Genomic DNA, 24880 nt, shown 5'->3' with positions numbered 1-24880 from the left:
CCTTACCCGGTTTCTTTTATTTTTTGTCTGTCCGTGTTCCGTGTGCGTTATCATTCTACATCCGCACGTTTTCCTTCTTCAAGTCAGCGCCGGCGACCATCTTCAGGCAGCAGCGTATTGTACTCGCTCGTTCGTCTGCGCTCTTCAACTAACCCATGGACGGCTCCTCATCTAGGCGTTCATTGAGACGGCATGGATCTTCGTCCGTTGTTGTTCAAGGTACGCTTTTCTTTTGATTAACTGGGTAGAGGTGTGTATTCTGGGATTATCTGGGTGGTTATATATTTCGTTTTTGGGGCTTTAAATCTCCTGCATGTCCCGTTTTATGCTTGGGTTGATGGGGCTGTTGGGGTGGGGAGATGGTGGTGGGCATTGGCGAGGTGGTGGGCATTGGCGGTGGTGTTGAGTTGAAGGGGTAGAGGGCTTTGTTCGGAGGTGGGGGTTGCAGGAGGCGGTGGGGGGTGTTGTTGGGGTGGGATTTCGATTAGGGTTTTGGTTTTTTTTTTTTTTTTTTTTTTTTTTTTTTTTGTGGAGAATTCAGGATGAGTTTTTGTCTCTTTTTTTTTTTTTTTTTTCGGGAGAATTCAGCATGACGTTTAGAATTTCAGGATGAGGTTTTTTTTTTTTTCGGCAGAATTCCGTATGAAGGTTTTTTTTTTTAAGTTTTTTTTTTCCGAATTTTAGGGTTTTCTTTCGGGGTTGTTTAACGTTGGTGGTTTCATTATTTGTATAATTTATGAATATTTGTTTGTTGTGTTTATATATTAATGTGTGTATGTTAATATTTTTGTTTTTTTTTTTTTTTAATTTGAAAATTTAATGATTAAGTGTTAGTTTTTTTTGTTTCCAAATGTTACTGTGTATAATCTTGAAACTGATAATGCTTGGTTTTTTTAGCTATGTATTTGTACATTAATTTCTAGAGTTTTTTCAAATGACTAAATAAAATGACACTTGAAAGTCCATTATGCGGGGTGTGCTATTTGCAGCTTCCACGTGACTAAATAAGTGACACTTCTATTTCAAAATAAATAAATAAATGACACTTCAAAGTCCATTGTGCAAGTTGTGCAATTTGCAGCACAAGTTCTAGAGGTTAAAAATTAAAGGATAATGCAAATACCAAAAGGATATGTCCATAAACTATTGTTAACTTTAATTTATTATTATAGTTTTACAAAACAATGGGAATTGAAAAGTATATACAGTACAACAGTACATGACCAAATTAATGGAACATGCATGAATACTACTATTAATTAAGAATGTTTGTATGGATATGCCCCTGACATAACAAACAAATTCTATGTGCTAATTGAAATTATTATAGTATAGAAACCATGATTCTGTTGCTGTTTTGCGATGTTGTTTGTTCACTAGTGTTACATTAGTGGTGTGCGGGGCAGTTTAATGGTTTGTGCGTTTTATGTTTTTCAGTGTTCTAACATTATAGTAATAATGACTGTTTATAAAAAAATTCAGCCACTTTTGGTCTTCAAATTGTCCTTTTATAATGTTTGTGTTGAATATATTTATTTAATTGTGCATGTCTTTGTTGGGGCTTATTTAATTGAATATATACGCCGTTTGAGATTTGGTATTATAGATAACTCATCCATGGACGGGGCATCTTTGGATAAATATGGGGCGACCCCTGAGGTGTTGGTATGTATATGGTCCAGTTGTACTATTTCGTAGTGGATTTTAATGTTATGGATTTAATATTTACTTTCTGCCTTTTTTTTTTACTTTTGGTTCTGTTTCTACAATTGGTGTAGAAGGATTTGTTATCTGTCCTTTTTGAGGATGCTGGGGCTCAACACCTCTATGTTAAGGCGTTGCACTTGATTCCTAGGAGACTCCGTATGTCATGGCGCGATACAAAAAATAAGTTCGATTGTGGGGTGTTTGCTATGCGTCACTTAGAGACATATGTAGGCCAGTCGATGGCTTCATGGGATTGTGGATTAATTAGGGGGGATGCCCGTTGCCTGCTTAAATTACGTATGCGCTATGTTCATGAGATTCTTCTGTTTCCTAGCAACGTACATCGAGATTTGATTGTCACCAGTGTCGGGCGTTTTCGTTGAAATTGTGGACGTGTTCTATCATGCTTTTTATAGTTGCATGTTTTGATTTTTGAAGACATTTGACTTTTTGGACAGTTTCCCGCGTGGATTATTTATTTCGTTTTGAATGGTATTTAGTTTGGTTCATTATCTAACGGTTTTAAGATTTTATACTCTACGAATAAACTGTTTTGAGTCCATATTACTGTCAGCAAATAATCTTTTTCAGTCCGTAGTATTCTAGTTTTTTTTTCGGCCGCTATTGTTTTTTACGCACAATCCATCGCCCCCTAACGCACAAACCTATGCCTTTGCACGCACAGAACTGCGTTATTTTACGCACAAGCCATGTATCATGTCCGCACAGACCTGTCATTGCATGCACAGACCTATGTCTTTGCACGCACAGAGCTGCGTTATTTTACGCACAAGCCATGTATCGTGTCCGCACAGACCTGTCATTGCATGCACAGACCTATGTCTTTGCACGCACAGATACTGGAATCCGCAATTTGTCCTTGTTTTCGGCATACGGTATTTCCAATGTTACTTGTTTTATTTCCAATGTTTTTATTAATATTTTGTTTTTAACTTTTTTAAAAATTTTTACCAATCTACTAATATTATTTCTCACCCAGCTGCTCCCATATAACCATAGATCCCCGATCGCTACTAGTATGGTCCACTATACCAAAAATTACTATATGTAAGATAATAACACCCTTATTGTGCACAATTTCTATGCTCAAACACCACCACAAATAAAATGGTTCAACACATTGTAGCCAGCTATTTCAACTTTAATAAATATACCATTTCAAAATTAAATGTTCTGTAGCGCTTTCAAATATTTCAACACTAACAGAAATACCATCCGTGTGTTACGTATCTAGTAATGTTATGTATCTAGTACAGCGGCTTTACTTCTGTGGGCAGCTTCGGCTATTATGGCCAGCTGCCAACCCGCATGTTTTGCAAGTACGCTTCTTTTTGAATTGCTCAATAATTGCCACCTCCTTGGCTGATTTCATTCGCTTGCCAGACCCTTTGGTCTTCGCAACTTGGGGGGGGGTGCACTTTAATCGTGTCTGGCTCTGGAACTCCACAATATGCTTCCATAACTGCCCGTTTCGCGTTCCCTTCTGCCCTGTTGACTTCTTTATCGCACAATGTTGCTTCCAATTCTTCAATCACATTTGTAATCTGTTGCATTTTTTCACCATTACCTCTAGCCATGCCTAAACATCTGTAAATTGTGTTTATAACTTTCCCTTCCACGGTGGTATTATGTCCGTTGTTGTTCGCCCCTATTTGTCTCCTTACGCCCGCACCTTTTTCTATATGTTTCACCGCCTCTTTTGTCCATCTTGGAGTAATATGTTGTGGAGGTATGTGGTCGATCCGTTCATCTTTTAATACTACAAATACATGTCGACATAGCAGCCCGATCCTTGTGTATAATCGACATGTGCAACTTGTATTATTGCTCACATCCTCAACTATGACGGTGTATCTTTTATTGGTCCCGTCTTCGACCACATATGTCTTCACCCCCTCAGCTTCGGTGTACGATCTCACCCGGCATGTAGACCAACCCTCACATATTTCTTTTTGTACATCGGAGAACACAGTCAATGTGTACACCGTTGCTGCTTCTCGCTCTATGCGCAGGAGGGTCTTGAGAGGTGGTGTTTGCCCGATGCAAGCTGCGCTAAGTTCCAGATGCTTGTCGCGTTGTTTCCGAACTGCACTTTCAAAATGTTTGAAGAATTCAACAAGACATAAATGCTTATTAGTATTACTCTGAAAAATTCTGTTCTCAGCTTCTGAACGTGAAGTGGTACGCAATAGGCCCCCCATAAACACATCTTCAAAAAATGGAGGCACCCAAGACGCACGCTCATCATACATACGTTTCAACCAACGATTCTCCAGTAGGCCATACTTCTGAATAACTTCATTCCACGCGCTCTCAAATCCTATGGTCGTTGATTCCTCGTTCCACACAACGGCATTCAACGCACGCCTAAACTCCTCGTTCTTCGCTAATGTATCACCAACTTTGTCACCCACCTTAGTCATAATATGCCACATACAGTAACGGTGACGAGTCCCCGGGAATTCCGTTTCAATCGCAACCTTCATAGCTGGATCTTGATCCGTTATTACGATAGGTGGTGTACTTCCCATAGCATTCTTGAAGTTTCTAAGGATCCAACTATACGATTCCACGTCCTCTTTATCAATTAGTCCCGCAGCAAATGTCACGCATCTCTTATGGTTGTCTATACCTGTGAATGGGACAAACACGAGATTGTACCTGCGATCACCAACAAGCATCAATTAGCCAACATGCAAATGTCACAACACCACACACATTGTTACTTGCACATACTCCTTAAATTCCATGCTCATCTCACAATTAAATTTTTTATATTTCCATTTCTAAATGTACTTGCACTGCCACGTTATATACAAATGTCTACAGTTACTACATAACATGCACCATACATAACATGCACCATTACGCACAGACACATACCAAAATAATACTGAATAAGATGCACCATATGTAATCACTGCAAAACTTGCAGGTATACACTTTTTATTTAATTTTTTATCGACATGTTTACAAAAGCCTAGTAGTCATATGTACCTGTTAGTTTTGTATGTTGCATCGAATGACACCACATCTCCAAAAGCCCCATAGTGCAGTCTTGCCCGCCTATCCGCCCAAAACACCCGAGCTAATTGGTCTTTCTCGTTCACATCGTACTCAAAATACATATCTACGCAATCATTTTTCTTCTCTAGGTATTGGGATATCACCATCTGTATATCTTTCTCTTTCATGTACGCCAAAAGCTCTCGCCTGTAATTCTTGAAGTCTTGTTGCGTAGCTCCAACATTCTCGGGCCCACCAACCATTTCGGCGTATATATCAAAACTCTTGCTAGCCCCAACGTTTACCTTTCCGCAGTTTCTTATGAATTCTTGATGTCCGATGTCTATTTTCCTATTCACTTTCATGAATCTTTTGTATTTCTCCTCGCACAGGACGTGTGTGTGTCTGTCTACAAATGTCTTTACTACATACTTCCCCTCTTTATTCAACGTCAATACAAATCTAGCAGGGCATCCTACTCTGTTCGTCGTCCTCCGGCGCTTCTGTTTTGTTGTTTCTTCCTCGATAGTCTCTTTATCTTTTGTCTCTTTAAACCCTTCCCGTGAACATACCACTTGTTTTTTCATAATTTGGCTGTATTTGTTTCTTTTATCGGAACTGCGACGCACATCAAATCCAACTATGCCAGCGTACGTCGTATAGAACGTGATCCCATTTTCCATTGTGTCGAATTTCTGTCCTTCAAATGGGTTCAAACTTGCGTCACATTCAGGTATCCAAGTGTGTGTACCACCAGGCGATACATCCATAACACAAGTGCCTCCGTTATCCATTTCTTCATTGCTTACAGCAACACCCACTCCTAGGAAACTTGTTACATATATATGTATTTTCAGAGTTTAGTACATGATACATTTTAACCCACACACTTGTAAATTATGTTGACGATCGCACACAAATAATCACCGCGTTTCATACCCATTTAAATGATAACTCCTGTTTTCGATTACTATATAATTTTCTGCACCCTTAACATATTTCTTCACGAACATACCATCTTCTGTTCTGGTTATTCTTGTTTAGATAGTTTTAACGAATTCAACCCACATAATCGTCCATTACGCACAGACCAGACCTCACACTTGCACAGACATCACTCCTTCCTACCAATTACCACACGGTTAACATAAACTGTTCTCAGTCATTAGATTATTACCACATGCAAACACCCATTAATATTTTCACGATACCAAAACATGTATACATGTTGTTGGAATTTTTTTTTTTACCTTCTACCAATAAATGTACGCATGCGGTGTTCATATCGGAAAAGGACTTATAAACCACTTCACATTACATAGCCAACATAAGATGTTGCATATGCCCTCTCAAAGTCATGCTCCCACACCCTCATGTATTACGCGGATATTTCCCTTCGCAATTACAATTATTCTTACTCTTGATATCCTAATATACAATACACGCAATCACCTAATCAACAACTCGCACACACCACACAAACCACAAACATCCTTGCGTTACACTCAGGCCACCACATGGCTTTGTTTACGATGTTGCACATGCCATAACGTACGCAAGCACTACATTTTCAAACAACCAAATTTAAAAACAGAAAAAATGGCACACATACCGGATGTCGCACACGCCATGCACACGAGCCCAACCAGGCTTCTCCCACGTTTAAGCTTGGAATGCACAAGCCACCTTTGTCTTTTCTAATCTCCAGTCAGACTCTACCGTGGAACATATAGGAATGTTTGGATTTTAAATGGTATGATTACTAATTACCAATCTTAAGCAGGCTATTACTGTGCATAAGAATATATTAATATTCTTCCCAAAATTAAATACAACAACAATTTTACGTGAATATCCCTATGATCAATATTTGGCCATAATTAGTTGCTCAATATCTTTTAATCTTAGCCATTAAATTTAAAAGGGTGAATGGTGATGATGGGATCTCATTATCCCATTTTAATTAGGTACCTCATGGGAACCAAAGCCTATATATGTATATATATATATATATATATATATATATATATATATATATATATATATATATATATATATATATATATATATATATATATATGAGATTGAAATGTATTTCATCAATCACTCCCTAATGCAACAGCTAAATTATATATAGTCCATGAGACAACTTAATGACATGAAGCTAGTTTCAACAAAACACAACATAACAATAACAATTTTATACAAAAAGCATCAATATTCAAAGCAAATGAAAAATAAATTTCATATCAATATAAACAAAAGAAGTGAACTTACATCATCCAAAAGCACATTGTCAATAGAAGTTACCTGCATTGTAATGCAAAATATAAGAATATTCAAAAAGGAGGCAATAACCTTATGCTAATAAAAAATAAATAAATAACTTGATACGCACCTAGATAGATCATTCAAGTCATCTAACAAATTTTTTTTCCAAAACACAACTTATATATATACATATACTCGTAAAAGTAATATAAATTTGTATTTTACCTTAATACTAAAGTCAAAAGAAACAATGTTAATATCCTGAGTTCTAAGCACCCTGCAACATAAAAATATAGTCATTTGGTACAATGAAATCCAAAAATAATATAAGTTAGTTACTCTGTATTTCTTTATATAAGCAACAACTAAATGTTTGTCTCAATTAACTTTATGTACCTGTTCAATGTCATCATTAGTTGTAGTTCCAAGTGATGTTAAATCTCCATTCTCTATTTGGATCAACCTACTTTCAAATACATCCATGCGCCTCTTAAGGTCACGGTTTTCTTCATCCTTCTCATGGAGCTTAGCCTCTAACTCTTTGATATAAGTAGATTTAGAGTCATTAAAAATTTTTCGCTTTACTCCACCCCCATAGCCATATACATGACCATGGCGCTGCTGTCCAAAATGTTTTTCAACAACCTCAAGGTATCCAGATAAAAATAAACAATATTATGCAAAGGGACTAAATAATGACACTTACATATTTTTCTTTTTTTCTTGTTCCATCTAGTTTTTCATTTTTGCATCTTGTCTTTAAGAAAATTACTCCCAAGTCAGGTGGTGTTGAATATTTACCTCCCTATAAGTTGAGGGGAAAAAGAGTCATTTTAGGTGAAGAACTTCATAGATAACTACCACAATTAAGTATAGTTTAGTACATTTTCATATATGATTTCTCTACGTGGCCTACTCCTTGTGCGATGAGGCATTCCCATATCTGATGCAAACCTATTCTTAATATTTTGTTGACTGATCTTCTGCATGAATTTCAAATGAAACAAATATTTAAATAAAAAAGATTTTTTTTTATAATATGTAAAACCATCATTCCTATAAAAGCATACCTGAAACTTTTCTGTCATAAACTTGTTAGTGACAAGCCACTTCCAATCTTCAACATTTACTTCAGGTGGAACATTTTTTAAAGCCTCAATCTTACTTTTGCAAGGCCTCACAAATTTTACATTCAAAACTGACCTCCAATTTGTCCACAAATTACATATATGCTCTAGGGTATCATCACGGTATAATTCAATATTGGGATTATCAAAACATTCCTATAAGAATTTGAAAGAATACAGAAATCTTTTAATTTAAATGTCAATACATAATTATTAAATTTGTAAATAATGTTAAATAACTAATGCATAGAAATATTTTGATTGTTTGGCACTATTAACTTAATACCTTTACTGTTTGGCACTATTAACTTAATACCTTTACTGTTTCCCACATGTGCTGCTTTTCTGTGTTCTGTATATCCTTCCATGAATGCACTTGCATTGGACAAATATTTCAATCACGCATGATTTTTCCTAAGTGTCTTGACCAATATTGACGATTTTTTCCCACTGAACGATTGTTGTAAAATACAATATCATGTTTTTGTCCTTTCTTCAAAGCTACAATTTTTTTGTTCTTGTTTCCCCCTCTTGCTTTTTTTTTCTTTTCTTGGAGATGAAGCTATTAAATATAATGAAACAATCAATATTTGTATACAAGATATATTTAATGTAATACAGAATACATTTATACAATAAGCATAACTCACTTTCAACCATTTTGTTAGATGTGACTGTTAATAAATGTGGCTCAAATTCATTTAGACCATGTTGCCGCGTCCTTCTCCCATGAAGCGCGTATTATTGCCGCAACATGCGCAACATGCTCCATTACATGCATAATTTCCTTTGTTTTTGTGGTCCGGGTCTTTCTCTGTCCGTTTAAAGGTCCAGGTCCACCCGGTTCGCTCCGAGAGGCACAGAAACTGGCCCAAAGGGAATCATCACTTGTGGGAATAGAACCCGGGTTATCCCGGAATTCTCCCCCACAAAGAGAGCTCATTTGCCACTTGAGCTACCCTGTTGGGTTAGTTATTTCCTTTGTAAATCATCCCTTACATCAATTAAGTTGAATTCATCTTATTTCATCCTTCTTTGTTTCTCACGTAATATATATATTATATTCCTTTTAATCCTCTTTATAGAGATTAATATATATACATATATATTTATATTTTCCCATTGTTCGTTATTCATATGTCATTTATATAATTTTCTTCATTTACATATTTTTCCTATTATTTAACTTCTATAATTCTCAATTTTCGATTCTTCGCTTCCGCATTATTTCGCTATATTCCTAACAAGTGGTATCAGAGCGGTTTAATTGAGAGTTATTTTCAAAAATGTCGACTCTTACTAAGTTCGATATCGAGAAGTTCGACGGGAAAATTAGCTTTTCTATTTGGAAGGTTCAGATGGAAGCCGTTCTAACCCAGAACGGTTTGAAGAAAGCGCTAGCTGGGAAGAAGAAGAAGAAGAAACCAGCTACAATGACAGATGAAACTTGGGAAGATTTGGATGACAAGGCACGTTCAACCATTCTTTTGTGCCTGTCTAAAGAGGTTCTACGTGAGGCAGTAAGTGAGACGACAGCGTCAGATTTATGGTCCAAGCTGGATACGCTTTACATGGCCAAAACTCTGGCGAACACGCTGCGCCTAAAGGAGCGTCTGTACACAATCCGTATGACGGAAGGTACTTCTATTAAATCTCACTTGGATGAATTCAATTCTATTTTATTGGACTTGGAAAATATTGATGTCATAATTGAAGATGAGGATCGTGCTATTTTATTGCTTGTCTCTCTCCTTAAATCATACAAGCATTTCAAAGAAATTATGTTGTATGGTAATAGTAGTGATACCCTTACTTTTGACAATGTTAAGTCAAACCTATTGTCCAAAGAAAAGTTTGACTTTGAAATTAAGTCTGAGGACAAAGGTGAAGGCTTGACCGTAAGGGGTCGTTCACTTGAAACAGAGACTAACACTAAAAATTCCAGATCCAAGTACAAAGGACGTAAGTCCAACAAATCCTGCAAGTACTGCAAGAAGCACGGTCATGATGTGACTGAATGCTTTAAGTTGAAAAACAAGCAAGAGAGAGAAAAGTCCGCTGAAGCTAGTGTTGTTGAAAGTGATTCAGAAGGCGATGTTATGTTATCTGTCAGCTCCGGTTGCAAACGGAGCGAAACCGAGTGGATTCTGGACTCTGGTTGTACATTCCACATGTGTCCTCACAAAGACTGGTTCGTCTCTCTAGAACCGGTTGATGGTGATGTTGTCTTGCTGGGTAATGATACCCAATGCAAGGTTCATGGAATTGGAACTGTGCAGATTAAAACTCATGATAACGTTATCAGGACTCTTACCCATGTTCGATATATTCCTGATTTGAAACGCAATCTAATATCATTGGGCACCTTGGAATCTCTGGGGTGCAAGTACATAGCTGAAGGTGGAGTTCTGAAGGTCATAAAAGGCTCTATTATTCTCATGAAAGCTTCTCGTTCCGGAAGCTTGTATGTCTTGCATGGTAGTACTGTGACAGGTTCAGTAGCGGTATCCTCATCGGTGTCTGATTCGGATCTCACTCAATTATGGCATATGCGTCTGGGGCATATGAGTGAGAAAGGCATGCATCTCCTGAGCAAGAAAGGCCTCCTTGGTGGTTCAAGTACGGGTAAATTACAGTTTTGTGAGCATTGTGTTTTTGGGAAACAAAAGAGGGTTAGTTTCTCTACTGCTACACACCGTACCAAAGATGTATTGGAATATATACATTCCGATTTATGGGGACCGACTAAATTCCAGTCTATGGGAGGCTGTAGATATTTCATGTCTATTATTGATGACTTTTCCCGTAAGGTTTGGGTCTATTTCTTGAAACACAAAAATCAGGCTTTTCCTATTTTCAAAAAGTGGAAAATACTTGTTGAGACTCAGACAGGGAAAAAGGTCAAGAAGCTCAGGACAGACAATGGCTTGGAATTCTGTGAGTCAGATTTCAATGACTTCTGTGCGGCAAATGGAATCGCTAAGCACAAGACCTTGCCTGGTAAACCCCAGCAAAATGGTGTTGCCGAACGTCTAAACAGGACACTATTGGTAAGAGCTCGTTGTATGCTCTCTAATGCTGGATTATGGAAACGGCGTGATTTTTGGGCCGAGGCCGTTTCTACTTCTTGCTATTTGGTAAATAGATCTCCACATTCATCTCTTGATTTCAAAATTCCAGAAGAAGTTTGGTCAGGTAATCCTGTTGACTACTCTATCTTAAGAGTTTTTGGATGTCCTGCTTATGCTCATTCCAGTACGGGTAAATTAAACCCGAGAGCTATCAAATGCATTTTCCTTGGTTATGCCTCTGAGTCAAAAGGGTATCGTCTATGGTCTCCTGATTCTCAGAAAATCATTCTAAGTCGAGATATCACTTTTGATGAAAATGCACTACTTTCTTCTGGAAAAGTTCCCAGTACAGATGAGACGCAGAGTACTGGTGAGAAGGTGGAGTTTGAGTTTAGGCCTATTGATAGTGTTACTACTGCTGATGGTAATACTAAAGATGATGCATCTACTAGCACCACACCTCTCGTCGAGCCACAACGAGAGTATTCCATTGCTATGGATCGTCCTAGGAGGACAATTAAAAAACCTGCTAGGTATGCTAGTGATGATGAAACCAACATGGTTGCTTATGCTCTTTCAGTCGCATAGGAAGTTGATGGTGATCCATCCTGCTATTCTGAAGCTTTTCCTATTACTAAGTTCAAGCAGTGCTTGAGTTTAGTCGACTGTTCAAGTTGTTAATTCTCACAATGGATTTGATCCAAGGTGGAGATTGTTAAGAAATAAATGTGGCTCAAATTCAAGCTGCTCAAATTCATTTAGACCATGTTGTCGCGTCCTTCTCCCACGTAGCATGTTCTCCCATGAAGCGCGTATTATTGCCGCAACATGCTCTATTACATGCATAATTCTCTCATTTACTTAGTATAAATAGCAGTAGTTATTTCCTTTGTAAATCATCCCTTACATCAATTAAGTTGAATTCATCTTATTTCATCCTTCTTTGTTTCTCACGTAATATATATATTATATTCCTTTTAATCCTCTTTATAGAGATTAATATATATACATATATATTTATATTTTCCCATTGTTCGTTATTCATATGTCATTTATATAATTTTCTTCATTTACATATTTTTCTTATTATTTAACTTCTATAATTCTCAATTTTCGATTCTTCGCTTCCGCATTATTCCGCTATATTCCTAACAGTGACAAACTCAGGTTCACCAAATTTACCATCTTCACTCATAGGAGTGTACTTTACCACAACATAGTGACCTACAGCTTCTAAGGGCAAATTGGTGAAACTCCTAAACCAAGAAAGATAATTAGTAATCTAAATTATAAATGGGAAAATATATAAAAATAAATAAATTTCTTAATGTGTAACATAAGCATGAGTTTAGGAGCCATATATACACCTTTTCAGTCTGAGATTCACTAATAGCAACAAATAATTGAATTGTGCTTTCTTGTTCAATTCCTCGTATGACAGTCTCACATATTTTTACCTTTTTGTTCACCTTAAAATCACCCAATATCTTAATATTTCTCACTGTTGGATTTAATGGGACATATGAAGCTATAAACATAAAAAAGTAATTAAGTACATGTAATTAAATTTTACAGAAAAAAAAAAAAAAAACTTTTAAAACAATGAATAACCATATATAATGTTACCTGGCATTTTAAAACTCAAAGGTTGGGCATTTTGATCCACTTCCATATAAACATGTATGCAATTAACATGTTCATGATCCATCACCATAGCCAGAACATCTCGATCATTTTTCAAGGGCCTACCATCTCCATCACTGACTTTGATTCCAACAGAATAGATATCAATGAACTTTTTACATATGTTTAAGATATCCAAAAAAGAACTATCTTCATTAAAATTCTTTTCTTGAAATTGTTGTTCCTCAAAGTGCATAACTAGAGTATGAGATGAGAAACCACATTTTGAAAAGAAATAAAATAATAATTAGAATTATAAATACTAGTTCAGGAAATAAAATGAAACATTAACATCATAAAAAAAAATCAAGAATGCATGTTCTTACTATTACTTGAATAGTTGATGCTAGTTTGAATTTCTTGAGCAATCAATGATTGTGAAGTTTCAATTTTACTCATTCCTCAGATTGTAGATGAAAATATATGTAATTAAATAATAAAAAAATAGAATAAGCCAAAGACATGTGATGCATTATCATTTCCAGGGTGATAAGCATTTTGTCTATTTCCATGCCACTAAGCCAACATACTAGGAGCTAAAATTTTAGGAAGCTTGTTATTCATGTCTTTGCTACTTTTTTCATTCATCACCTGATCTGAAAATAAAAAGAAATCATTGATAAACAAAACCACAAATATAAATAATATTAATCATTGAAGAAAAAAAAAAACTAAACAAAACCAAATATATAAAATATCAAATTACTTGAATATCATAAATAGCCTCTCAAGTTGCTTTTCATTTTCTATTCTTTTTTATTGTTGATGCTTCAAGAGTTCAACTTCTATTGGTTCCACATCAGTAAAGAAATTTATGATTTTTTTTTTTTTTTGAAAGTAAAGAAATTTATGATTTAATTAAACAAAAAAAAAAAAAAAAAAAAAAAAAAAAAAAAAAAAAAAAAAAACATGAAAGCACTAAACTTTTAATGAAGTTTACTCATTATTCAATCTAGATAAATTCTGTTTCATTCAAGCATATCATAGTGTAAGGAGAGAGTATTTATTTACCGACCAAAACGGAATGAAAGATTCAAAGGCGAATTGTTATAGTATATTATCACATATGCACTAAACACTAAATCTTGTCATAGCTAACACTAACAATTTCTCTGTATTTTTTTTTAATTAATCATAGTTAACAATTTAACACTAACAATAAAAATTAATGTGATTAAAAGTATAAATTTAACCAAATTTCTAGTAGTGTTGCTTTTGTATAACTAAAGGTTCCCATCACCTTTACACTCCCCTCACACAGTTTAATGAGATCAAAGTGCACATTTAGAAGTTGAATCAAATAATGACTAGTATTATAAAATTTATTAATTGCTCAAGAATGTCAGTGTACTGTTGTTATGCTAATACTATAAAAACTCAATCTCATAAAACATCATCATAATCTAGTGATCATCCAGTAAGATTTTTTAATACTTGCATAGAATAAATAATTTAGAGAAAGTCAACTTAAATATACATACAAATACATTTACACGTACAATTCATAAAGATTCGTATATACAACTCTAAACAATAACCACTGCAGATTTAGATCAAGATAGTCAACAATTATAAATCAAAACACAAATATCAATTTACCCAATCAAAACCGAGAAAAGATTTCAAAAAAAAAAATAGTGAAATTAAAAACTAACACTTTACAGATAATGCTATTTTTTCCTTGCTGGTTGGGTTATAGGATTCTCAAAGGTTTTCTTAATAGCAAGCACCTTACTAGAGTTTTGGTAATAGGAAAAGCTCTATGGACTATTAGCTGGCAAATTATGTTGTGCATCCGTATGCACCATGCATGGTGCATACGGATGCAAAAACGACGTCGTTTTAATAAAACGCGCGTCTCCCCTTTAAAAAAATCAGGTTCGATTCCCAACAACAACATATGAACTAAAATTCCAGAATCGATGAACTATAATTCCATAATCGATGAACTATAATTCCATAATAATCTAATCTATGAACTAAAAATTCCAGAATGAATGAACTAAAATTCCATAATCTATAAACTAAAATTTCATAATCGATGAACTACAATTCCATAATCGATGAACTATAATTACATAATCAATGAACTATAATTCCATAATCTATGAACTAAAATTCCAGAATGAATGAACAATATAATGTTGTTGTTGGGAATCAAACCTGGTTTTTTAAAAGGGGAGACGCGCGTTTTTTTAATAAAACGACGTCGTTTTGGCATCCGTATGCACCATGCATGGTGCATACGGATGCACAGCATAACGATTGCTATTAGCTATAGCCCTACCATGCAAGATAGAAATCTAGCCCAAAGGTCGTAAACATCTCTTTTTCTTCCGAACCTATAATCTAGTTCGAATTCCGAAGATCTCACTTAGCCTCAACCTATAGCCAGTCTGGTATGAAATCCAAAGGCCTATGAGACTCTTACCTTGTATGGGTTTAAGCACAGAGGATTTTTGAGCCCTAACATCAAGATAATAGAGAAATACTGTAAAAAAAAAAAAAAAAAAATTACCTTGTGACTATTTGGTGATGATACCTGAGAAAACCCACAATGACTTGGTGAAGTGAAGGGAAGTGGGAGAGTGAAGAGAAGAGAGAGACTGAGAGATATTGTACAGAGATGGTGAGTTATGGTGGAAAGAGAAGAGAGAACGGGAAAAGCCAGAAGATATGTGTGTGGCTATAAATTAAATTAAATTTTAGTCAAATAATTAGATATTAGAGGGAAGAGATGCTGGAAGCCAATAAAAAAATGTTTTGGTGGGAACTATTTTTGACTAAAATAATTTCAGGCATCAATAACGAGAGTAACAAAATTTGTCATGCCAATAACGATAGTATAATTGTAAATTAAATATAAAATTAAAATTTCGTCACTAAATAAAAAATCTTTAGCTAGAGTATTTTTTAACAACTCTCACAAAAAACATGTAAATAACACATTTAGTGAGGGGTTTCTCTACCCGTCACTAATTTTTTGTCACTAAAAATTGTTTTTCTTGTAGTGTGTGTTTGGTTTAAAACTAAGATATGTAAATAAGATAACAGTACTAAGATAAATTGATTAAAACGTCCAAAGCTCAACATTAGTAATAAGACAAGGGAATGTGAGATTACCTAAGAAATTGGAAGGTATCTCACATTCCCTTCCAATAGCTAAAAACTTAATGCAGAGGTTATCTGACATTCCTTGGGAAAGTTACATAACCTGAACCAAACATGAGAATCTTATATTACCAAGCAAATATAACATTGGTTATCTTATATAAACATGAACCAAATGCCTCCTAAGAGATTAAATAGTTAGTTTAAAATTCTTATTCCTTGTAGGGTTCTAGGGCCAAAATATGTATAAATAGACCCCTATGGGAAGATGGGTAACCAATTTTCATTATTCACAAGTAATATTTAGTAATACAATACCTATATTATCTCCATTGATTTTCTTTATATTTTTGCATATACTCGTTTTTTTTTTATGGTTGTGTTGGTCAGCTGTGATTGCCCAAAAGTCATAAAATCAACAAGTTCTAAATGACTTTTTGTACTTAATTAGGTCATCGACTTCGATGATTTTACCCAATTGAGTCCTCGACTGTTAGGATCAAGGACGAAATTGAGAAAAATCACAATAGTTAAGGACTAAATTGGATAAAATCATTATAGTTACGTTGAAGACTAACTTGGGTAAAACTATTATAATTGAGGACTAAATTAGGTATTAATAGAGGTGAAATTACAAATGCATCTTAACATAGGACTCAATTGAATAAAATCATCAAATTAAGAACCTAATTAATCACAAAATATCATTTATGATTAAATCGAAAAAACCACCGTAATCGAGAACTAAATTGGGTGTTCGTGAAAATCTGTAATTCAAAACCACATCGAATCCAAACCCTTCATTTTTTTTTTAGGTAAAATAGTTGGGATGATGGTCATACACCATAAGTATTTATAACATTAATATAGTATAGATTTGTAACGGAGACAAGAGTTTGTTTGCATTTTTAGTCCCATGATTATACTGACATTATTAAGATTAATCTATAATTTTTAAACCTTGCAATCTCGGTTCACGGTTATTAATTTTTTGAAAAAAATGGTCTTTTCGTCATTTTCCGTCAATTTTCCAGTTCGTTTTAGTCGGAAATGGTTCTTACCCCGATGAGAAATTGACAAAAAATGAGCCGAAAAGATCGTTTTTGTAAAATAAATAAATAAATAAATAAAATAGTCGTGGACCGAAACTGCAAAGTTTGAAAATGTGAATCAATTATGATAGTTACTATAATCGTGAAATCAAAAGTGTCAAAAACTTCCCGAGACAATAATGGTAAACATAAATTTTAACTGTTATGATTGTTACGCAATCAATATCTATAATGTACACCATATTTAAGATTTATAGCAAAAATCAGTAATTCATCATACAGATAAAAGATACTGGAAGTCGAATTCATAAGGTATTTTCTCAACAATGGCGGACGATTTGGCGGCGCCATGGACGCCCCTGAAGCAATCAACGATGGATTTTCTGAGAGATCCTGACGTGGGTAGCTGCTGGCAAACCCAATCCAGCAATGAATCCAAGTCCTGCGCAAAGTCACGCATGTTTCTTAGCAGAAGCTCCGGCAACGCAATCTTCTTCGTGTTCGTCACGATGATCGAAGCCTGTAAATACTCCAGCTTCGATTTTTCTAGCTCCGCCGACACCCCTTCTGCCGTGTATATTTTCACCTGCCGATAGATTAAACCAAACTCAGTTTTAGGTCTTATTCGATAACATAGTTAACTTTTCAGTTAATTTTAACTTATTTAATCACTATTAATTGTTTGATTTGGTTAAACAATTAATATGAGTATTTGATTAGTTAACTTTTTGTAACAACTAATAGTGATTAAAATTCAAAAAGCTATGCTGCTCAAAGTTTCGACCAGCATTTTGAAAAAATAATTTTATATGTAATTATCTATCAGCTAATTTACTAAATACTTTTCTACAATTAGCTAATGCTATTGACTAATCAAACCCACTAACGCAATCATCTAACATCTATTTATCAAACACCCCCTTAATTTGTTCCAATCTTTGTCCTGTGTGAGAGAACAAATTTGTTATTCCATTCTATACTTGCTCAATCTATTCCAATCTGTCTTCCCCACCGGAATTTAATTTTGTAACCACTTATTTGAAATAGTAATAGATGTGTGGTACAACTCTTTTAATTGTGAATGAATTTCATTGTTTCGAGCAAAAAAAAGAAAAAAAGAAAAAAGAAATGAACTTACAGCGGGTGAGGAACGAGTGCCACAACACAATGCGAATGTGATATTTGGATCGAGGGAGCCTAGACAATAGAGTGAAGGAATTGTGCTCCCCTTCTCATCTTGCTTACCCTTTACATCCCCCAAATAAATTTGACATTAATTAATCCAAAATATATATAATTAAACCCAAAAAAATGAATTTGTTAATAAATTAAAGCATTTTCCTAAATTAAGTTACCTCTTTTCCGAGTGGTTTTCTCAGAATATAATGCTCAATACCTTGAGCGTTTATTGTATGACCTCCGATGTTTAATGTCGCCTGAAATTATATATATATCCAACGAGGTTAATTGTAAAAATTCACCTCCTAAAATATATATATATAGTAAATATTCAAAAAATAATAATAATTAAAATGTACATGAATTACCTTGTTGATAAGTGATGCCAGTTTTTCTGGCGTAGAACTAGATGGAGCTCCATATTGAAGAAATCCCTGCAGGAGACAAAATGCATGGAGAATTAATTTTTTGCGAATATCTTCCTAGTCGAGCTCATGTTTTTCCGATTATTCAAAAAGGTGGAAAAAAAAAAGATTTAATCCATTATATATACATGCATGATACAAGCATTGTACATGTTGATCCAGAATGCTAACTTCTGTTGGTGTGTCAAAAACCTCAAATCCACCTTCTCTAGATTGCTCATCAAAACCCTAACAAGAAAAAAAAAAAAAAAAAAAAAAATACATAAATGAGATGTTAACTTGTTGAGGTAAAAAAAGATTTAATTTTTTTTTTTCAGTGTCCTAAGTAGGCTCTAACTGTAGGAGGCACTTTAAGGGACGAGAGTGCACGACCATTCACCCCAATCAAGCTGGTTTAAAAACAAAATTGAAATTGTGAAAGCATGGATGGATCTTAGTTAGTTAGGGTGCATACTTGAGCTTTTGGAACAAGGGAACGGAGGTGGAAGTTGAGATGCATTTGGTATCCATAGAAGTGGAGGAAAACCTAACCAAATTCTTGTAAGGGCCGATGTCTCTGGGAACAGAGTTTTCCGAGTCAAAAATGCCGTAGGGGTCCTGCTGTCTTGTTGATGAGTGTTTATTATTATTATGCATGGCCATGGGCAGAGTGGTTAGGTTGGACGACTCGGATCTGAAGCTGAGGGAGAAGTTATTGGAGCGAGCTATGGTGCCCGACGACTTCTCCATCTCCATAGCTCTGGAGGTTCGGAGCAGTCGCACGTAAATGTAGAGCAGACATTTCATGATGCTCTCCGACAGCTTGTTGGGAGGCCATCTCTGAATGGCTTCTTCCGATGAGTGCATGGGAGATGGCATCACTTTTGGGCCCACTTCTGATAGCCACGAAGTGGACATGAATTTGTGTGACATGTCCATTGACATCTCCACGTTGCGTTCTCTCTGCATGCCAAATGTTAATCATTTTAGATTTTTTTTTTTTTTTTTATGTGAAACACACCATCACTACTTGAAATTCTATACAAAGTAGATTTCGCTTGTGACACGTACTAGTCAACAAGGAGATAAACTATTTTAGGTTATTCATAGTGGATCCACTCAAATCAAGAAAGTCAATAGTCCACTTTCGCTGAAGGCCAGGTGTGCACGGGGTATGTACTTTGTTACCCTAACTTGCAAAGGACCACAAGGAGGTAAACAAGCCTAGAGTGTTTATAGTTAATTGGTTCAAACAAAAAAGGCCAATATACTCCTCAGCTCCTAGCTGAGGATCTGGTTAAACCTGCCTCGTGACCCTTACCCGCAAAGGATTACAAAGAGGTAAATCAGTGCCCGTAATTGACCGACTCAAACCAATAAGATCAATAGGCTACTAGTGCTGAGGGTGTGCACCACGACTTGTGACTCCCCCGCAAAGGACCACAATAAGGTAAACTAACTTAAGTTGTTCATAGTTGACCAACTCATACAAAGAAGGGAATTGAAAGTTCCTGGTGAGAGTTTGGCCAACTTATTATAACCTTTGTGGTTACCAAATCCATTTAAATTTTTAGTTGTGACAAAATAATTGAGATTAGAGTGGTACCCTAGGGGTGGGTTGGCGAGGCTCTCGCAACGGGGAAGCAGGTTTGATGAAGCCACTCTTCCTTGGAACCCTCTCTCCAAACGTTCTAATAACTTCTTCATGGAACTGATTCTCCTTTGAATCTTTGTGCAAGCTGGGGCTCAAAGATGCTGTCTCGTTTACATGACTGCTGAAGTTCTTGACGCCATAGTCGCCTTTGATGGCTTTGCTAATGAAGTGCAGTGCCTTGGTATCAAATGGCAACTTGTGATGAATATTATCTGTCAACCCTTTGGTCTGCAGGTTGGATATTAATGGTGGATTATTGTTTGGTGTAAGGGAAGAAGATATGTGGTGCCATTGCTTCATTCTTGCCTCTTCTTTGGCCTTGGCATCAGCTTCCATTTTGGCAAGCTCCTTCTCCTGGTTCACGTCTGCTTGGAGCTGGGTGATTTGGGTTTCTAGCCGAGTTATCTCGCTTTCCACCATGGCCAACTCGCCCAAAAGCTCCTTCATCTGCAAATTTTTTTTGCTCTATGGGGGTTATAAATCAATTAATTAAAAGGAAAATGACATATTTAGTCCCTAAGGTGTATTGCATGTATAGATTCCATCTCTTATTGTTTTATCTATTTTATATATAGAAGAAGGATATATCATATGAGAATCCATGTCTGACTTAAAAAAGTGAGGATTAGTGTCATCCATCCATATGAGTTACGTTGATCAAGAGTTGAAAATCAAGAAAAGAATGTTGTGACACTTTTGTAATTATAACGATACATTTGAAAATACTTGATAATGTATTCGCAGATAACTAATAGTGTACTTAGGTGTGTGCACTATTAATTGTTTATGAAGACACTATCAAACGTTTTCAAATGTATCATCCTAATTAGGAATGTCAATGTATTTTTTCTTCAATTTTTAACTCTTAATCAACCCAAATATATGGATCGGATGATATTAATCCTCCCTTTATCGTTAGATTTAAATGAAAAATCAATAAAAAAAATAAAAAAAAATAAAAAAATTAAAAAAAAAAAAACTTAAATAACAACCATAAACATGGAAATTTGATTTCTTCTCATATAAATATTTCAATGAGTAGATATTATGTAAGATATCTTACACATACGTGTAATAATTTTTAGTTAAAATGTAATACTTTGAATTCATATATATAAAAGTAATATTTTAACTATAAAAAACAAAATGATAATCTTACACCAGACTTGCCATTGAGTTTATTTAACAAAACTTGAGCTCCAATCTAATAGTAAACAAATGTAAGAATTAACCTTATATAGATGCTTAGAGAAGAAGGTGAATATAATTAAAATTTAATGTTTACCCTTGCCATTTAAAGATCTGCCAACTGCCATCGAAATGAACAAAAATGATCACTTCAAAAACAATTGAAGGACAAAACATAAACATGGCAATAACTAAGGAATTGAATTTATACCAGAACTCATACATATAATTCAGCGACGAATGAAATATGTCATTTTTTAATCAAATAAAAAAATATTACTCCTAAATTAAAAGATTGTATATATCCAGAATATATAGCACATAGAGTAATCGTTTAGGTTATTAGTCATTGGCATGTAACTAATTATATTAAAATATTGAAACAAATAAGCTAAGCATTCTTCAACACAACACAAATGTAAATAAGTGAAAGAAATCAAGAAATGCATACTTTTGGAGGAAGAAAATTTGGGATGCTGAGAGCTGAAGCATTCTTCCGCTGGTAAACACCATCCAGAAATTCTCGCACCTTTTGTTCATGTTCCAGCATTTTACTCAGCTCAGAAACCTTAAAATAACATAAACTTCTAGAAATTAATTTTTATCGTTTCGAGTAAAAATTATACAATTTTTTTTTTTTAGTACAACTGACTCCACTATGGCTTAAATTCATGAGCTTCATTTGAGAGAGTCACTTTATGCCATTAGACCATAATGTCATTGGCAAAAAAATATCAGAAATATAATTAAGTTGAGAATTTAATTAGTGATTGAATTGGTCACAAATTATTATGGGGACCTGGGTCCAAATGTTCACAATTTACATACTAAAAGATCACAATTTACGTTTTAAAAATTCATAATTTGTATATTACGAACACATAATGTTAATGTATATGTAATTGATTACTTTGTTTGTATTCACAAGTTCCTTTCAAATATTGCAGTCACACAGTATTAACATATTAAGATTTGATGATCCTCTATTGTATTTACAAATTCACTTTTACAGTTGTTATGTGTTTTGACTAAGAAACACAATTTATATTCTAGAAGTTTACAATTATTCCAATACTAAAAATACACAATTTATATCTCATTTAGGATCAGGATCAAGGTGGACCCTGATAGATGGTATAACAACTCTTGAATTGGTTATTAAGTGAGTTAATTTTCAGAGATGAAATGATATAAAGTGTTGGCTATTAATAGACAACATTCCAGTATGGCACTCCACACGAAAAGGCTTTAGCCTTAGCATGAGCAAAGGAATTAGCCTGGCAAAGTGGAACATTAATCCAACAATAACATAGACTAGGCTGCATATGCGACCCATCACCTATATGTATGACATTAATTACTAGATTTTAGACAGTATACGAGTATACGACATTATATTGTATTTTAGGTGATGAGAAAATTCAATTATTATTTATGTATGTTTTGTGTAAATAATACACTAGAAAGATTTGTGTGACTAGTTTAATTAATGAAAGAGTGTTGTTAAAAATTAAACTCATAATCATCCGAATACGAGAATCATATATTCATTATATTGTATTTTAAAATAAGATTTTCTAAACATACCCCATGAACACTTATCCACAAAAGTTGCTTAGGGCCCACAAGAGATCAGAGTGAAACTCGATCTCATATTATGGCGGTCAGTGTCTTTGCTCATAATCGGTCATCCAAAAATTAACTGGCTACCCGTGCAAACTACTCATTACACACTTTCAAATAGTGATTGCGAATTTTTCTCGTAAAGCAAAATATAAAACGCACAAAGCAACATTTTTGGAAGAAAAAAAATTACTTTTAGATGTAATATGATTGAAACTCGACTGAGTTATACTCATTTATTGAAATACTCCCTAACATAAGTGAAGTATGTAAAATAAATAAATAAATAAAAGCCTAGCTTTATGATGCCCATACATACCTCTCTTTGGAGTTCCTCCCTCTTTTGGTGTCCAATGATCTTCTTCTTTCTCTGGAACACAAACCGTACTGTGTCAAACGACGATCGACCGTAGTGCACCAAACAAAAAGCGGGCATAATTAACTTACAATATGCGTCGGGGTGTGAACGGCGGCTAGGTCTGCCATGAAGGCCGGCCGGGAAAGTAAAAACAGCACCTTAGCGGCCGGAGATTCAAGAAACTTTTCTGCAAAACTGGCGGCCAGCAGGGAAACCCATTAAAAGACAAGAAAAAGGGAACCCACCACCAACGCTTTCTTGATTAGTATGGCAACAATGATATAATAATAGTAATTATTATTATAATCAAAGTGTTGGTGAGTAATCTTGGACTGGAAGCAATAAAGGGTGTGGGTGTGGGTGGCTTTGGTTGAAAGCTTGTGCTGTTGAGAATTTTGTTGAAAGTGCAGCACAAGAATAGATGAGAGGGAGCTTTCAAAGTGCAGTAGTACTAGTAGTAGTAGTTGTGGTTGTCGATCTGATAGGATAGGGGGTTTTTGATTGTGCAGTGGTTAAACCCAAGAGATTAGGGTGTGGGTGTGAGTGGGACATGAACACATCATATTATGCTGCTATGCCTAACCACAGCAGCAAGAGAAGAGTAGAGGTGGCGTAGCTTGGAAAAAAGACCACTGCTCAATTTCTTATTCTTATTCTTATATTTTATTGATGGAATAATTACGGAGCCGACTCAGAGCTAAGTAATATGGAACAGATCAGACCCGACACTGAGTGGACTACGCACGCGGCATAATGGATCACCCCGGAGTCGGCTAACCATCCCGGGGTTGGTTTACCACCCGGGGTCGGCCAACATGGGATCGGCACCCCGGGGTCGGCCACGTAGGCTCGGCCACCACGGGGTCGGCTACCGTGGGCTCGACCAACCGAGGGTCGGCCACCCTTTGGGGTCGGCTTACCGCCCTGGGGTCAGTCAACATGGGCTCGGCACCCCGGGGTCGGCCCACGTAGGCTCGCCCACCACGGGATCCGTCAGCGCGGGCTTGGCCACCGGGGTCGGCTCGGCCGAAGACGAGGTCTCCGCATTGTTCAAGTCATGCGGCGCTTGTTGCGGTCCAAGGCGGTTGGGGGCATCTCCAACGATTTCTCCGCGATTATTATGGTGGCATAGGCTATAAAATTCCTCCTTGATATCCTAATCACGGTATCTCATGTCTTAAACTTACACTTGTATTGTTATTACACACCCCGCACCTCTGTAATAGCATTTCGCATATAATTAATGTTGGTTCCGTTGGTAGAAAACACAAATAATAATCAAATTAAAATTGACTATTATTTTCTAGAAAGAAGGGAAGGAAAGATGAAGAAATTTGGCTAGTGTTTGGTGTTGGGTTTTTGCAAGAGTCGAGGGAGCACTATTTCCTTAAAACCTTATTTGCCACCTCCCAGAGATGCTAGGAG

At 35.5% G+C, this 24880-nt stretch overlaps 3 protein-coding genes across 4 annotated transcripts; all 3 read right to left on the bottom strand.

The window, feature by feature from the left end:
• Positions 1–3068: 3068 nt before the first annotated feature.
• On the bottom strand, positions 3069–5528 carry LOC109183345 (protein FAR1-RELATED SEQUENCE 5-like). Its single transcript, XM_019333429.1, has 2 exons — positions 4726–5528; positions 3069–4389 (listed from the first exon to the last, which is right to left on the bottom strand). Exons 1-2 carry the CDS (start codon positions 5526–5528, stop codon positions 3069–3071), a joined length of 2124 nt encoding a protein of 707 aa, XP_019188974.1.
• A 2165-nt stretch (positions 5529–7693) lies between these two features.
• Positions 7694–8554, bottom strand: LOC109183344. The gene is made up of 4 exons (XM_019333428.1): positions 8449–8554; positions 8076–8288; positions 7890–7988; positions 7694–7810 (listed from the first exon to the last, which is right to left on the bottom strand). The coding sequence occupies exons 1-4, from the start codon at positions 8512–8514 to the stop codon at positions 7694–7696; spliced, it is 495 nt and encodes a 164-aa protein (XP_019188973.1). The 5' UTR covers positions 8515–8554.
• An 8667-nt stretch (positions 8555–17221) lies between these two features.
• On the bottom strand, positions 17222–23727 carry LOC109183317. Of its 2 annotated transcripts, XM_019333408.1 has the most exons (11): positions 23545–23727; positions 23417–23467; positions 21926–22042; positions 20586–20733; positions 20239–20531; positions 19108–19595; positions 18782–18881; positions 18597–18662; positions 18405–18485; positions 18188–18295; positions 17222–17635 (listed from the first exon to the last, which is right to left on the bottom strand). In XM_019333408.1, exons 1-11 carry the CDS (start codon positions 23581–23583, stop codon positions 17324–17326), a joined length of 1803 nt encoding a protein of 600 aa, XP_019188953.1. In that variant the 5' UTR covers positions 23584–23727; the 3' UTR covers positions 17222–17323. The 2 variants fall into 2 exon arrangements, with proteins under 2 accessions (XP_019188953.1, XP_019188952.1); XM_019333407.1 differs by having other exon boundaries at positions 20239–20733.
• Between the last annotated feature and the right edge of the window lie 1153 nt (positions 23728–24880).

Source organism: Ipomoea nil, unplaced genomic scaffold (genome assembly GCF_001879475.1).
Source record: "Ipomoea nil cultivar Tokyo-kokei standard unplaced genomic scaffold, Asagao_1.1 scaffold1110, whole genome shotgun sequence".
Lineage (NCBI taxonomy): Eukaryota > Viridiplantae > Streptophyta > Magnoliopsida > Solanales > Convolvulaceae > Ipomoea > Ipomoea nil.
This window is presented reverse-complemented; position numbering and strand designations above follow the sequence as displayed.